General features: G+C 44.0%; 1 protein-coding gene across 2 annotated transcripts; it reads right to left on the reverse strand.

The window, feature by feature from the left end:
- Positions 1-873: 873 nt before the first annotated feature.
- LOC124010060 (solute carrier family 13 member 5-like) lies at positions 874-14,120 on the reverse strand. Of its 2 annotated transcripts, XM_046322403.1 has the most exons (12): positions 13,841-14,119; positions 11,057-11,185; positions 10,848-10,984; positions 10,362-10,687; positions 9,910-10,099; positions 9,582-9,704; positions 8,975-9,187; positions 4,778-4,887; positions 3,207-3,328; positions 2,853-3,014; positions 2,263-2,400; positions 874-1,692 (listed from the first exon to the last, which is right to left on the reverse strand). In XM_046322403.1, exons 1-12 carry the CDS (start codon positions 13,940-13,942, stop codon positions 1,540-1,542), a joined length of 1,905 nt encoding a protein of 634 aa, XP_046178359.1. In that variant the 5' UTR covers positions 13,943-14,119; the 3' UTR covers positions 874-1,539. The 2 variants fall into 2 exon arrangements, with proteins under 2 accessions (XP_046178359.1, XP_046178351.1); XM_046322395.1 differs by having other exon boundaries at positions 10,848-11,185; positions 13,841-14,120.
- Positions 14,121-15,060: the final 940 nt, after the last annotated feature.

The following is a 15,060-nucleotide window of genomic DNA, read 5'->3' on the forward strand; positions in this document are numbered from 1 at the left end:
TCTGAATTATAAAACGTATTTAAAAACTCCTTCAACCAAAGCATCCAATAACTTAACTGGGAGGTGAACGATTAATTATACACTTTTGAAATTCTTTGACTGAATGACTTGAATCCCCTGAGGCTATCAGTATGATATAGATAGAGGGTTTGTTATAGTCAGTCATGTTCTCAGACGTGAGTGAATAGATAAGTCATTTCTCTTTTGGCGTCAGTGGACTTTATCCTGTTCTGCGGCGTGTTATGTGTGTGTGTGTGTGTGGAGGAATACACTTCTAAACATTTAGGCTGACTGACTACACACCATATCTCATTCTGTTTGCTTGATGAGGTAACCCTGAACATTTTTGTGTGTTTGAGAGAGAGAGAGAGAGAGAGAGAGAGAGAGAGCGAGAGAGAGAGGGGCAACAACAGGCTTCTGTAATACTGTGCTTAAGCATTTGCCTTCAAGACAGTAACTGAATTCTTATCCAAATGCTATTTGTGTCTGTCGTAGTACTGCATGGTATATAGTTTGATAGGCTAGTGTGAGAGAAGATGTTTTGTGGTCAACAGAAAGAGACTATGTCCCAGGGACCATATCTGCTCAAACAGTCATCAGCACAACCTCAAAAGTCCAGGCTTTATTCAGCAAAAAAACTAAACAAATACAATAGACAAAACCATAAACTCTTACAAAAGTCAATAATTTACATTGATAACTATACAAAATATCTCATTAATTACACGCAAAATAATTGATCCTAATTGATGTAATCTAAGAGAGTTCGCCAACAGGCAGATTATTTTATTTGGCCTCCAAGTTTTCTGTGCAAAACATATTATTATTATTTTTCTTCTTGTTTTGACATAAAAGACTCAAAGTGCCAGATAATCAGCTCCAAGTGATTTTAATTAGGAAAATCTGTTCCAAAGTATTCCCACGGATAATAGAGCGATATGTGTGATCGTATACAAACGTAAGCAAGGTTTGCAATGATTATGTTTTATTCAAATATTATATTTGTTTGGGCAGTCAATTTGTAGTCTCCAAATGATTTGTAACTATGTTCCGGACCCCTGACCATCCACTCAAGAGAAAATTAGCCAGTGGCTAAAATTAGTTGATGATCCCTGTAATATAATACAATTATAGAATATAAATTGATATAACAATATTGTCAGTAATATAAATATAAGTTACAGTATTACAGCATGTCTTGGCTTTGCAAGTTATATATCATCCCTGTTCCCTAAGGCTCTCTAGTGTCATAACCATATAATAGAAGAATAAATCCCGAACAGTAGAAAATACACTGATAATAAACCGGTATGGTGATGGCACAGCTGGAAACTATCCCAGTGTGTGTGTGTGTGCGCGCATGTGTTCACCAGACCATAACAGTGCTCTCATGGCCAGCCTTCTGTTGCCCCAGCGAGGCTTGTAGTGCTGTTGGAGAAAGATCTGTGGTCTCTTGGTAATACTCCCCCTTCCTCATCCCCTTTTGGCATCGGTAGCAGTGCAATGGCAGTACAGGGCCGTATGGTGGTATATTTGGGGTCATTTCCCCCCTCCTCCTCCTGTAGTGATGTTCGCGGTGGTGTTGGCCCAGGAGGGGAAGGTGTCCAGGTTGAACATAGCTCTACCCCAGCTGTTAATGGCCAGAGTGATGCACAGGATCCCGATGATGTTCATCACTATACCCATTTTAGCCTGTAGGAGAGAGAGGGGGTTAGAGTTGAGGTGGTGGTAGGTTGAGGGGATGGAGGTGATGGTGGATGAATAAGGTGTGAGGAGGAGGTTAAGGTTTCGGATTGGGTGGCAGGGTGAAATATATGTATATCAACTAGGTAGGCTAGTTGAGAACAAATTATCATTTACAACTGCAACCTGGCCAAGATAAAGCAAAGCAGTGCGATATAAACAACAACACAGAGTTACACATGGAATAAACAAACATACAGTCAATAACAGAATAGAGAAAAAAGGTATATATACAGTGTGTGCAAATGAGGTAAGACAAGGGAGGTAAGGCAATAAATAGTTAACACGGTGTCCAAAGAAGGGCCAGAAGTATAGAGAATAGTGTCGTCTGTGCAGAGGTGGATCAGAGAATCACCAGCAGCAAGAGTGACATCATTGATGTATATAGAGAAAAGAGTCGTCCAGAGAATTGAACCATGTGGCAACCCCATAGAGACTGCCAGAGGTCCGGACAACAGGCCCTCCGATTTGACTCTGTCTGATAAGTACAGTAGGTACCTATGGTAGCCTGTCTCTCACCATGTCTGACACCTTCAGGTATCCATAAGAGAACACGATGGCATTAGGAGGTGTGGCCACAGGCAGCATGAAGGCAAAGGATGCACTGAGGGTGCAGGGTACCATCACATACAGCGGGTTCAACCCTATGGACTGGGACTGCAATAGAACACACACATATTAACCAACACACACTCGCACTTACGTGCATACGAATGCATGCACATGAGCACACACGAGTACATACACAAGTAGTACTATCCTGTAATGTGGATGTGAATAGGATGAATAAAAGTGTGTATGCATGTGGCTCTGTGTGCTGGAGCAGTTATCAAAGCTTCTCTTCACTGAATCAACAGAGCTGAGAGCTCTACACAGTGCTGCTACAGTCTCACTGTCTGCTCTCTAATGTGACCTATTAGCGAGAGAGTCTCTCTCTCTCTCTCTCTGTGTGTGTGTGAACCTCTTAAGTGATAGGCCTGGCTCAGATCCCCTATTGACCAACTCTATTCAGCACATTCCAATTTCATCAAGAGGAAACTTGATCCCAGAATGAGGGCGCAGAGGGAGTGTCTGTGTGAGAGGGAGGGGGAGAAAGAGAGTGTATGTACCATGGAGGCGAGGATGGGCAGGAAGAGTGTAGCGGTAGCCACGTTGCTGGCACACTCAGTGAAGGTGGCGATGAGGAGACAGAGGATGACAGCGATGGCCCAGGGAGGGACGGAGTAGAGAGGCATCATCTGATCACCCAGCCACCGCGACAGACCAGACACCTAGATGGATACACACACATATTGAAGCTCACACACACACACACACACACACACACACACACACACACACACACACACACACACACACACACACACACACACACACACACACACACACACACACACACACACACACACACACACACACACACACACACACACACACACACACACACACACACACACACACACCTCGCTGCCCTTAGCCAGTGCGAAGCCTCCTCCTAGCAACAGTACAATGCTCCAGGGCATCTTCCTCTGAGTCACCTGCCAAGTCAGCAGGGCAGGGGCGGGGCCACGGGTGGGCTGGGGCTCTGACGGGAGGAGGCACACACATGTCAAGCATTGTCTACAGCAGGGTTCACAAACTTTTTGGCCCCAGACCCCATTTTGATATCTGACAATTCTCGCAACCTAAACTATGTGAAAAAAGAAATATACTTAACAGCCAATGTTTACTTTATTTGCAGCTATGGCAGTCAATTGAATATTTGTCTGACATAATGCATCTTATCCCACCACTAAGGAGATGGGTGTGCTTGATGCATGTTGCGTCAGAGCTTCTCAAAGTCGGGTCGACTGTGCACACCTCATCTCTGCTGTCATATCCAACCTGGATCAATATTTTGTTTTAATGCAGACGAGAGCACTGAATCTGGCTTCCCACAGATATAGCCTACCATGTGTTTTTGGTGCTTTCAAGGTCAAATCATGATGTCAGTGATTGGAAAGGTTGGAAAGTCAGAGCTCTAAAAAGAGGCCAGAGTTCCCGAGTTGGAATTCCGAGTTGGAGTTTCAAAAATGTTTTTCACAGTCGGAGCTCATGTCTTTCCGAGTTCCCAGTTGTCTTGAACACACTGAAGTCGGGAAGGTGGAGATTTCCGAGTTTCCAGTTTTTTTGAACACAGCATTAATGCTCAGAGGAAAATGGCAAGGTATTCCCTTTGAGTCAGGAACCAAAACTCCTGTGTTGTGACCCGTGAATGCATTCGGTTACATAACAACTCAATCATTTGTATGATTTCACTTACCGGCATGTCAACGGAGCCAGGATCACAGTCAAACGGATTGGGAAGTCCCAAAGTGCTTTCCCAAGAGTTTGAGGTGCGCAGTCATCACTCTTGTGGGACACTTACTGATGCTGTTTTCTATTACTTTCTTTTCATTAGACGGAAAATCAACCAAATGCTACCATAAAGGCCTGATTGGTAGAGTACTGCAGAGATGGTTGTCCTCGAAAGTCTCCCATCTCCACAGAGGAACTCTAGAGCTCTGTCAGAGTGACCATCGGGTTCTCGGTCACCTCCTTGACCAAGGCCCTTCTCCCCCAATTGCTCAGTTTGGCCAGGTGACCAGCTCTAGGAAGAGTCTTGGTGGTTCCAAACTTCTCCCATTTAAGAATGATTGAGGGCACTGTGTTCTTGGGGACCTTCAAGGCTGCAGAAATGTTTTGGTACCCTCCCCCAGATATGTGCCTCGACACAATCCTGTTTCGGAGTTCTACGGACAATTCCTTCGACGTCATGGCTTGGTTTTTGCTGTGACATGCACTGTCAACTGTGGGACCTTTTATAGACAGTGCCTTTCCAAATCAAGCCCAATCAATCAAATTTACCACTGGTGGGAGGAGTCCAATTAAGTTGTAGGAACATCTCAAGGATGATCAATGGAAACAGGATGTACCTGAGTTCAATTTCTAGTCTCATAGCAAAGGGTCTGAATACTTATGTAACTAAGGTATTTCTGTTTTTTGTGTGTATCACCTGTGTCAAATCTCTGTGATCTCCAGAAGCAGAGGTAGCGGGGGGGCTCAGAGGGCAAGACGAACAGCAGCACGGCAACAAACACCGCCACTGTGGCATCAGTTACAAACCTGGAGAGGGAGAGGTGGAGGGTTTAGGAGAGGATGGCTAGCGGTTAGCTGTTAGACTGTGTGGGGTTAGGGGGCAGCAGTGCAGGGGAATACAGGGGTTAGGAGTTGGGAAAAGGTGCAGAGGGAGGCCGGGGAGGGGCCCTCCAATCCTTTTTTTAACACTAACTAATTCTTACCCAATGGCAATGTTATGACAGAGGTGATTGACGTAAAGGACAGAGCATTTTTGATGACCTTAGCCCCAGTTTGATCCAGGATTCTGTTAGAATCAATGCCTGTTTCCATGGTGATGTGCCCATTCATAAATTGACAGACGTCACGGTCACATATGCCCTATGTGTTAGGCAGGTCACATGACCAGATAAGAGAGAAGGGCATTTCCATGTAAAAGGACCCATGAGCACCAACATGTAAAGTTCATAGGAGCATGTCACATTGCGTGTCAAACGAAAGCAAAGAGTCTATATTTTTGAGAAATTAAGGCATATACAGTGCCTTGCGAAAGTATTCGGCCCCCTTGAACTTTGCGACCTTTTGCCACATTTCAGGCTTCAAACATAAAGATATAAAACTGTATTTTTGTGAAGAATCAACAACAAGTGGGACACAATCATGAAGTGGAACGACATTTATTGGATATTTCAAACTTTTTTAACAAATCAAAAACTGAAAAAGTGGGCGTGCAAAATTATTCAGCCCCTTTACTTTCAGTGCAGCAAACTCTCTCCAGAAGTTCAGTGAGGATCTCTGAATGATCCAATGTTGACCTAAATGACTAATGATGATAAATACAATCCACCTGTGTGTAATCAAGTCTCCGTATAAATGCACCTGCACTGTGATAGTCTCAGAGGTCCGTTAAAAGCGCAGAGAGCATCATGAAGAACAAAGAACACACCAGGCAGGTCCGAGATACTGTTGTGAAGAAGTTTAAAGCCGGATTTGGATACAAAAAGATTTCCCAAGCTTTAAACATCCCAAGGAGCACTGTGCAAGCGATAATTTTGAAATGGAAGGAGTATCAGACCACTGCAAATCTACCAAGACCTGGCCGTCCCTCTAAACTTTCAGCTCATACAAGGAGAAGACTGATCAGAGATGCAGCCAAGAGGCCCATGAGATCTACAGCTGAGGTGGGAGACTCTGTCCATAGGACAACAATCAGTCTTATATTGCACAAATCTGGCCTTTATGGAAGAGTGGCAAGAAGAAAGCCATTTCTTAAAGATATCCATAAAAAGTGTCGTTTAAAGTTTGCCACAAGCCACCTGGGAGACACACCAAACATGTGGAAGAAGATGCTCTGGTCAGATGAAACCAAAATTGAACTTTTTGGCAACAATGCAAAACGTTATGTTTGGCGTAAATGCAACACAGCTCATCACCCTGAACAAACCATCCCCACTGTGAAACATGGTGGTGGCAGCATCATGGTTTGGGCCTGCTTTTCTTCAGAAGGGACAGGGAAGATGGTTAAAATTGATGGGAAGATGGATGGAGCCAAATACAGGACCATTCTGGAAGAAAACCTGATGGAGTCTGCAAAAGACCTGCGACTGGGATGGAGATTTCTCTTCCAACAAGACAATGATCCAAAACATAAAGCAAAATCTACAATGGAATGGTTCAAAAATAAACATATCCAGGTGTTAGAATGGCCAAGTCAAAGTCCAGACCTGAATCCAATCGAAAATCTGTGGAAAGAACTGAAAACTGCTGTTCACAAATGCTCTCCATCCAACCTCACTGAGCTCGAGCTGTTTTGCAAGGAGAAATGGGAAAAATTTCAGTCTCTCGATGTGCAAAACTGATAGAGACATACCCCATGCGACTTACAGCTGTAATCGCAGCAAAAGGTGACGCTACAAAGTATTAACTTAAGGGGGCTGAATAATTTTGCACGCCCAATTTGTCAGTTTTTGATTTGTTAAAAAAGTTTGAAATATCCAATAAATGTCGTTCCACTTCATGATTGTGTCCCACTTGTTGTTGATTCTTCACAAAAAATACAGTTTTACATCTTTATGTTTGAAGCCTGAAATGTGGCAAAAGGTCGCAAAGTTTAAGGGGGCCGAATACTTTCGCAAGGCACTGTATAAATGTTATATTACCTATCCTGTTCAGCTCAAAACATATATGTTTTATCTTTCTGTCGTCTGGTGGTCAAAGCCAGATTATGAAAACAGTCTCGACAACCCCTACCCACTCTCACTCTGTTTCTCTGCCGTTTCTCTCTCTCTCCATGTAATGCCACCTCTCCTGGCTCTTACTGACACCTACCATGACACCCTACCACCTACCCTATTTCCATTTACTTTATCAAGCATCCTCACCCCACTGAGCACCGACCGACACCCGACGTTCATGGATGTTGAAAAGTAGTTGAAATTTGGTCAGTCCTCCCTGTCCGGACGAGATCTGAACCAATTATAGAATTCTAGAGAAAAGTACTGTATACTACAGTAGAGCACACAAGCGTAGAGTACAGTATAATGTACTGTTGGACTCTACTGTGTTGTACTGTTATATCCAAACTTGTGAAACAGATGTTTAGATTGTTTCAAGATTTGGTCTGGTCCAACCCAATGTGGTCTTGTTTGGGGGCGGAGCTCATTACAATCAAAGCCAGTGTGTAGAATAATAGGGAAAGGGGAAACCTAGTCACTTGTACAACTGAATGCACTCAACTGAAATGTGTCTTCCTCAATTAACCCAACGCCTCTGAATCAGAGAGGTGCGGAGGGCTGCCATAATTGACATCCGCGCCCAGGGAACAGTGGGTTAACTGCCTTGCTCAGGGGCAGAACGACAGATTTTTACCTAGTCAGCTTGGGGATTTGATCCAGCAGCCTTTCGGTTACTGGCCCAACACTCTAACCACTAGGCTACCTATTTTTATTTTTTTATTTAAACATTTGACCTTTATTTAACTATTTAACTATATAATTATATCCATAATTATGAATTCCTGTATAGTACAGATGATGTACCCATGTAGTTCAATAACCATTTTAAATTTATTTTTTAATTCAAGGTGTCATGTCATAGCTGACACCCCATTCTTTCTGCAGGAGTCTTTGAATCTTAATTCGGAGCAGACATTTAAAGGGGCAATATACAGATATCGCTCCACCATTTCTCAGTTTATTTGACAAAACAAACAATGTCTTGTATAGAGAATCATTGTACCATCTAAACCACTGTGAAATATATTTTCAATATCCCAAAATACTGTATTTTCAGCTTTTTGAAGTTGGTGTACAAAAGCAAACGTAAAAGACAAAAATTTAACTTAAAAACAGGAAGCATAGAAATAGCACACATAGAACAGATCTACCACTTCTTAGACTTCCTTTCAATGAGAATGACAAATCTATAACTCACATTCTATGTGAATTTGGTGGGGTCGGCCAAGACGTTTTTGGAAATGGTGGTCGCATAAAACACTGAGGGAGAGTTTACTGTAATTCTGTTACCAAACTTTGCATCTGCACAGGTCTTCCAGTAAATGGGTTTTTGTGAAATTTTCTGTGTAAATTGTACAAAGTAGTCTTTGAAATCAATTATTTTTGTTTGGCATACATTTGAAAGTTAATCTGAGTCAAAGCGTAATTCCGTTATCGTGGAATTGCCCAGAATGAAGTGTGTTTCTCCTGCCCATCGATCTGTTTGTCATAAAGAAGTGTGCTTTTGTCTCTCATTCACTAGTGAGATCATGTTTCCCGGACTCTGTGTGCTGGTTACAGCGTATGTGTGTGCAGATGAGAGTGTGTGTACGTGTACACGTGTGTGTTCCTGTGTGTCAAAGTTCAGAACACGTGTATTGATGCAACACAGATGGTTTACTCTCTGAACGACATATTTTGTCCGCCTGTGTTTGTTTTATCCTGTTCCCCGTGTCCTGACATTTGGTCTAATGGAAGGTTCTGGGACTAAAGACAACTCAGGTCACCTAACCTTCAGATCAGATCAGGCTTGTGTTACTGTGCATGTTTCTGCATATTTCCACTTGCGCGTGTGTGTGTGTGTCTGTGTGGTTGAGTGTGTATGGTGTGTACAGTATTTCACTGTGGTGTGTGTTACACACGGTGCTTTGGCATTGAAGACGTGGGTTGCCCATCCATCGATGAAGCCTGGGCTTCGTGTGAACCAAAGCACCACCAGCAGGATGAAGAGCCCCAGGACATTCAGCTCTCCATAAGACATGGGCCCCAGACGACGATGCTCCTCACGGATCAAATCATATGCCGCAAACTCCTTCTCTGACTGCACAGCACCACAGCCCCATGTACGCTTCAGACTGGAGAGGAGGAATGGGAGACAGGGAGACAGGGAGACAGGGAGACAAGGAGACAGGGAGACAGGGAGACATGGAGACAAGGAGACAGGGAGACAGGGAGACAAGGAGACAGGGAGACAGGGAGACAAGGAGACAGGGAGACAGGGAGACAGGGAGACAGGGGTGAGAGAAATGAGTGGGGGAGGAAAAGAGAAAGGGGTGAGAGAAAGAGAGACTGAGTGAGAGAGAGATGATTTACAATAATAGGTCAGATAAGAAGCAGAGTGAGTGAGAGAGACATTACCCCTACTTGGCCTATGCAAACCTTTACAGATATCATGTCATGGTTGAACTGAGAGGGAGGAGAGAGTAGAGTCAAAATAATGCACTGTGATGCTCTGGCCAGGTGACTCACTTGAAGCCGATGAAGACGAGCTGGAGCCAGAGCCAGGCCAGCGTCAGCATCAGCAGCATGGTGGGGAAGGCAAAGGCGAACCATGAGGCAAAGTTAATGACGTCACCGTTCTGAGGGAAGAGTCTGACAGTGGGCTTCTATTAACAACACAACTTCTCAGAAATGTAAAACATCAAATGTCAGTTGATCAACACGATATGTTCTGACCCCCATATCTATGTTTATAGCGACGGGATATTCTGTACATGCACTAACATATGTGAGGTGTGTGTCTGTGAGAGGTACATATCTGTGTGTGTCTGTGTGTGTGTGTGTGTGTGGTACATACTGGCTCATCTGCCCTGTGAGGACAAGGTTGGGTCCGGTGCCAGTTAGAGTGGCAGTGCCGCCGATGCTGGCAGCGTAACACACACACAACGTCAGGCCTTTACACATCTTCATCCTCTCCTTCTCCTCCTCTTCCTCCCCAACCTGCTCCTCTGCTTCAGTCCCTTCCTTAAAGACCATGGACACCATCACTGTATACAGAGGGGAAGGAGGAGAAAATAGCACTATATATATAGAGATGTTTGGGAATCAGGACTACCAAGACGTCACGGCCAAACTAGGCAGGCTATAGTTTTCCTGTTGCCTACAGACATTTAGCCTATGTCTATAATTGTCTGAAATCGCCATTTAACTGTGTTATGGTTTGTTGGTGAAAAAACAGTGCTCCTGCCTCACCCAGACCCCAGACCCCTGCCCTGGCTTCTGCCCCCAGCCCAGTGCCCTGCACCTCACCTGGCTTCCCATCAGTCAGAGAGTTGTCCTGAGGAACTGGTTTGTCTGGGGAGTCCAGTTTATCTTCTGAGGCTAGTTTCTCCAGTGGGATGTGATTGTCCTGGATCATAAGTGTGTCCTGTGGGGTCGAACTGTTCTCCAGATTTTCCTCAGGAGTCGTACCATTCTCCTGGCTCTGAGGGGTGGGCAGGGGGTTCTCCCCCTTCCGTGGGCCGTTGAGCTGCTCCAGGACGGCCTGGACAATGGGGACCATCATAGCTGTGGTGGCTGTGTTACTGATCCACATGGACAGGAAGGCTGTCACACCCATGAACCCTAGCATCAGACTGGTGGGAACAGCGGAGGAGGGGAGGGTGTATCAGAGTCAGAAAATAAATTAGGAAGTGGAGAAGGAGGAAAGCATGCTAGGCTTTAGCTCAGTGGGCTGACAATCTTGATTTGATACTTGAACAACTGATAGACAGACACCTGTGATTTGCTACTCACAGGGCAGGCCGCATCCCCACAATGAGTAGAACTCTGAGGGCGATGCGCTTGTGAAGATTCCACTTCTCCACGGCAACAGCCATCATTAGCCCGCCAACAAACAGCATGTTGGTGTCCTTCAGGTACTGCATACACACCTGATACACACACGTGAGAGATTGTCTTTGAGTGTGAGCATGTGTGTTTGTGCGTGTGTGAGGGAAGCGTACCTGCTTGGACTCCATGATGCCAAACAAAGGGAAGAGGACAGCGGGCAGGAGAGCAGTCACAGCCAGCGGCAATACCTCAGTACACCAGTACACTGCCATCAGGGCTATCACATAGGCACAGCCTGCCTCCTGCAGCACACACATTTACAATACATGATTTAGATGCATATAGATGTACAGAGACCCCAAATATCCTAGAGGTCAAAAGGACAAACACCCACACACACATGAAAACACAGTGTTCTGTGTGTCTGATAGTGCCATTGTATCAATATTAATCTGTGATATGAATTTGTGAATCTCAAGTAATGTAAACTTGAACTTCAACACCCTATGGTGTGATGAGGAAAATGTTCCTTAGTCTTCAATGCCTTGGCACTGAAACACTGACAAGAATATAAGACCTCCTGGGGCAGGTCAGGCTTTATGTCACTCTCACAAGAGTAGATTACTAAGTGGGAGTAATACCTAAAATTGGTCTACGGTCTGTCAGCACAGCAGGAGAAAGCATGGTCAGGTGTCAATAACACAATCTCTCCGAAACCAACAATCTTTGCTATGTGAATTTTTCTGGAATATTAATATTTATATTTAAAGGGTCCAGCTGGGCCTTCTACTTTAGTTACATACGGATGGCACATGCTGTGGAGACCCATGAGATCCAGTTGCCAGGATCACCCGGTCAATCAGTGTGGCACCTGTGATGTTTTTTCAGATTCTACATATCTCAATGGATACTTCTGGGAATCACTGACTATACCAACACTGACGGGCAGTTATCATGGTTCATCAGCACTGGGTACAGAAATGGTCATATTAATACTGCAATTGAGAACATTTTAAACAAATTGAGACATGACCTCTTTCAAGGTCAGTCTCGCAAAAAGAAACATTCTTGCGTTCTAACTACCCGCTATTCAAAGTGCTTTGAACAAATTAAGCGAATCGTTCACAAACATTGGCACATTCTAAGATCCGATGATAGTATCGGTAATGTGTTTGCGGACCTTCCCTTGGTCATATTCTCGCGGGGCAGAAACCTCAGAGATCAAATTGGTAAATTGGATGGAAACTATTGGATGGAAACTACAAGTGTAATGGCTGTGCTCAATGCAATGGCACGTATAAATGTAGATCCTTCAAACACCCCCAAACAGGGAACAGATCCCAATCAAAGGTGTTATAATGTGCTCCACTAAGGCAGTTATTTATATATAACTTGTCCTTGAGGTAAAAATGATGTGGGTAAAACAAAGCATGAATTAAAAGTACGCATCTCGGAGCTTTGTAGCACCATTAAGTGCAAAAACTTACCCAGTTGCGGCCCACTTTTTGGAAGCAAATAACTCGATTTCGTCTCTACGTTATATTGGCATCGAACATGTCACCCTTCCTGGGAGAGGGGGTGACCTCGACAATGTATTCTTAAAACGAGAGGCTGCCTGGATCTTTAATTTAAAGACTCTTGCTCCCTTCGGTCTCAACGTAGACTTTAATCTGAAGCCATTCTTGTGATTATTGTGATTTTGCTGTTCTAAATGTTTGTAGGCTTATGTAGCCAAATTGTATCTATGATCAGACTATCCATTTATGTTTTTTGTATGCTATTTTAATATATGAGAATTAACCAATGATATCTGGCCACACCCGGCCATGATTACAGACACCTTTGTGTGTCTTCTGACACTATATAAATGAGTCATCCTGCAGTGTCATTATACCCTGTTGGCATCTGTTGAAACGTTAGACATCAAATTTTTTCCATCTGAGCTCCTAGAGTGTGCGGCTCTCCTTCATTTTTTAAAGCATTCCACTCCGCTAGCCAGCACCTCGCCTAAATAGGTGTGCGTGTTTTTCCACGTCTAGATTTGAGTATTTTAACCTGTGTCATGTCTGGTGGGGATAGACAAAATCAATATGCGCATGAGGAGGCACACAGACGCAAGCGCGGAGCCGGTTGGGTCAGCATGTTAAAGAGTGGAATTTCCATTTTCTGAATTTCCAGAATACAACGAAGTTCATCTCGTACGAGACCGAGTCAATGGCTGTGGAGAAGCTACAATCAGACGGCGCTGATGGCGAGGCGCCGGTGAAACACCTTGAATGGAAAGAACTGTGCTGCCTGGGCATCTTCCCTGGTTGACAAACCCCCTCCCTCTGCTCAAGCTACGTGGATCCCTCTTGACGGTCTACCCATCTTTTGGAGGCTTGAAACACCCAAAACGTTCAACTCTAGGTGACAATTGTTGTAGCCCAGACCTACTCTCTGTTCTGTAACTACATCTTTCATTTGATGATTGTTTATTTTTAGTTTCAAGACTTTGAGATTATTTCTGTAATGAAAAGCACTATAGGAGCTGAATAAATTATAATTGTTATTATTATGAGTCTGAGAGAAAATGTTTGCAGTTAAAGCAAATTAATTAATTAAAAATATTTTTGTTTGTTTGGTTGATGTGTTCATATGCTATCGGGGGCCCGACCTCCGAGGGGGACCCCAATGCCCCCCACCCCTTGGGTGCTACACCAGTGTGTGCGTGGGGAAATTAGAACTATAGCAATACATGTTTATGCCAAAATCAGCATGCGTCAGGTGCACAAAATAATTCTGATTTAATTTATGAAATATCTAACAAGACGATAGACTACTAGTAGGCTGCAAGTGAAATATTTTAAATCATCATTCAGATAGCCTACTCTTTGTGTAGAAAAGGTAGTACTAGATGAGGTGAAAAGGAGGTAGGGACCCCTGGAATAAGTCTATTCGACAACTTTGGCGCATACCGTGGTTCCGATCAGCAGAGGTAGTGGGAGGAGGAGGAACGGTGTGCAGAACAGAATCACCCCATCCTTGAAGATCCACATCGCCTGGAGCGAGGACACCATCCTCTCCCGGTCAGAGAATTACAGTTGCGCACGTCTGGACTTACTCCGGAAAGAAAGCAAAAATGATGAGGGAAAGGGTGAGCGAACTCTGATACCTCCAGCTTTACACTGGGTACAGGACTGCACATGACATCTTTCTCTCTCTCTCTCTCTCGCTCTCTCTCTTTCTCTCTGTGTTTGTGTGTGTGTGTGAGACAGAGAGTCAACACTTGTGTGGCATTCATACTTAAATATTAACTTTTTTAATGCGTTTACTCACACACTGTAGTCCTGGTGCAAGTTTATCTTAAACTCTTAGAATTCTTAAAAAAAAAAAGTCATATTGTACACTTAACATTTTTAAACTTCATTTAGATTTTTAAAGATTGAATTTGAATCTGTTCATTGATGCAGCTTTGTTAGGATTTATCACAATTGGTGAATTTCTCACAAGAAAGTGACATTAAGACTAGCAGGCAGTGATTTGACATATGATCAGCAGGCAGTGATTTGTTTTGGACACCCATGTAATTCAAATCCTGTCATACCACATTGGCATTTGGATGGCGGTGTGAGAGAGCGAGAGCGAGAGAAGGTATAAACTGAGATCGACATAAGGGGACAGATAGTTGGGATTTCTTTGGAACAGCAGTGAGTGCTGGCAAACCAACCTTTCTTCGGGAGTAAAGATACATTCCCCATCACACACACAGTGTGCTACAGCTGCACCATTGAGAGCATCTTGACTGGTTGCATCACCACCTGGTATGGCAACTGCTTGGCATCCAACTGCAAGGTGGTGTCAGAGGAAGGCCCTAAAAATTGTTAGACCTCAGCCAGCCAAGTCATAGACAGGAATATTCTGCTCCTGCACGGCAAGCGGTACCAGTGCACCAGGTCTGGAACCAACAGGACCCTGAACAGCTTCTACCCCCAAGCTATAAGACTGCTTAATATTGAACTAAATAGCTACCTATCTGCATTTACCAGCTGCATTTACCAACTCTTTTGACGTGTCACATAAGCTGCTGTTACTACTTATCTATCCTGTTGCCTAGTCACTTTACCCCTACATATCTACCTACCCTGCACATCGACTCGGTACTGGTAACCCGTGTATATATCCAAGTTATTGTTAC

This window comes from Oncorhynchus gorbuscha, linkage group LG02 (genome assembly GCF_021184085.1).
Source record: "Oncorhynchus gorbuscha isolate QuinsamMale2020 ecotype Even-year linkage group LG02, OgorEven_v1.0, whole genome shotgun sequence".
Lineage (NCBI taxonomy): Eukaryota > Metazoa > Chordata > Actinopteri > Salmoniformes > Salmonidae > Oncorhynchus > Oncorhynchus gorbuscha.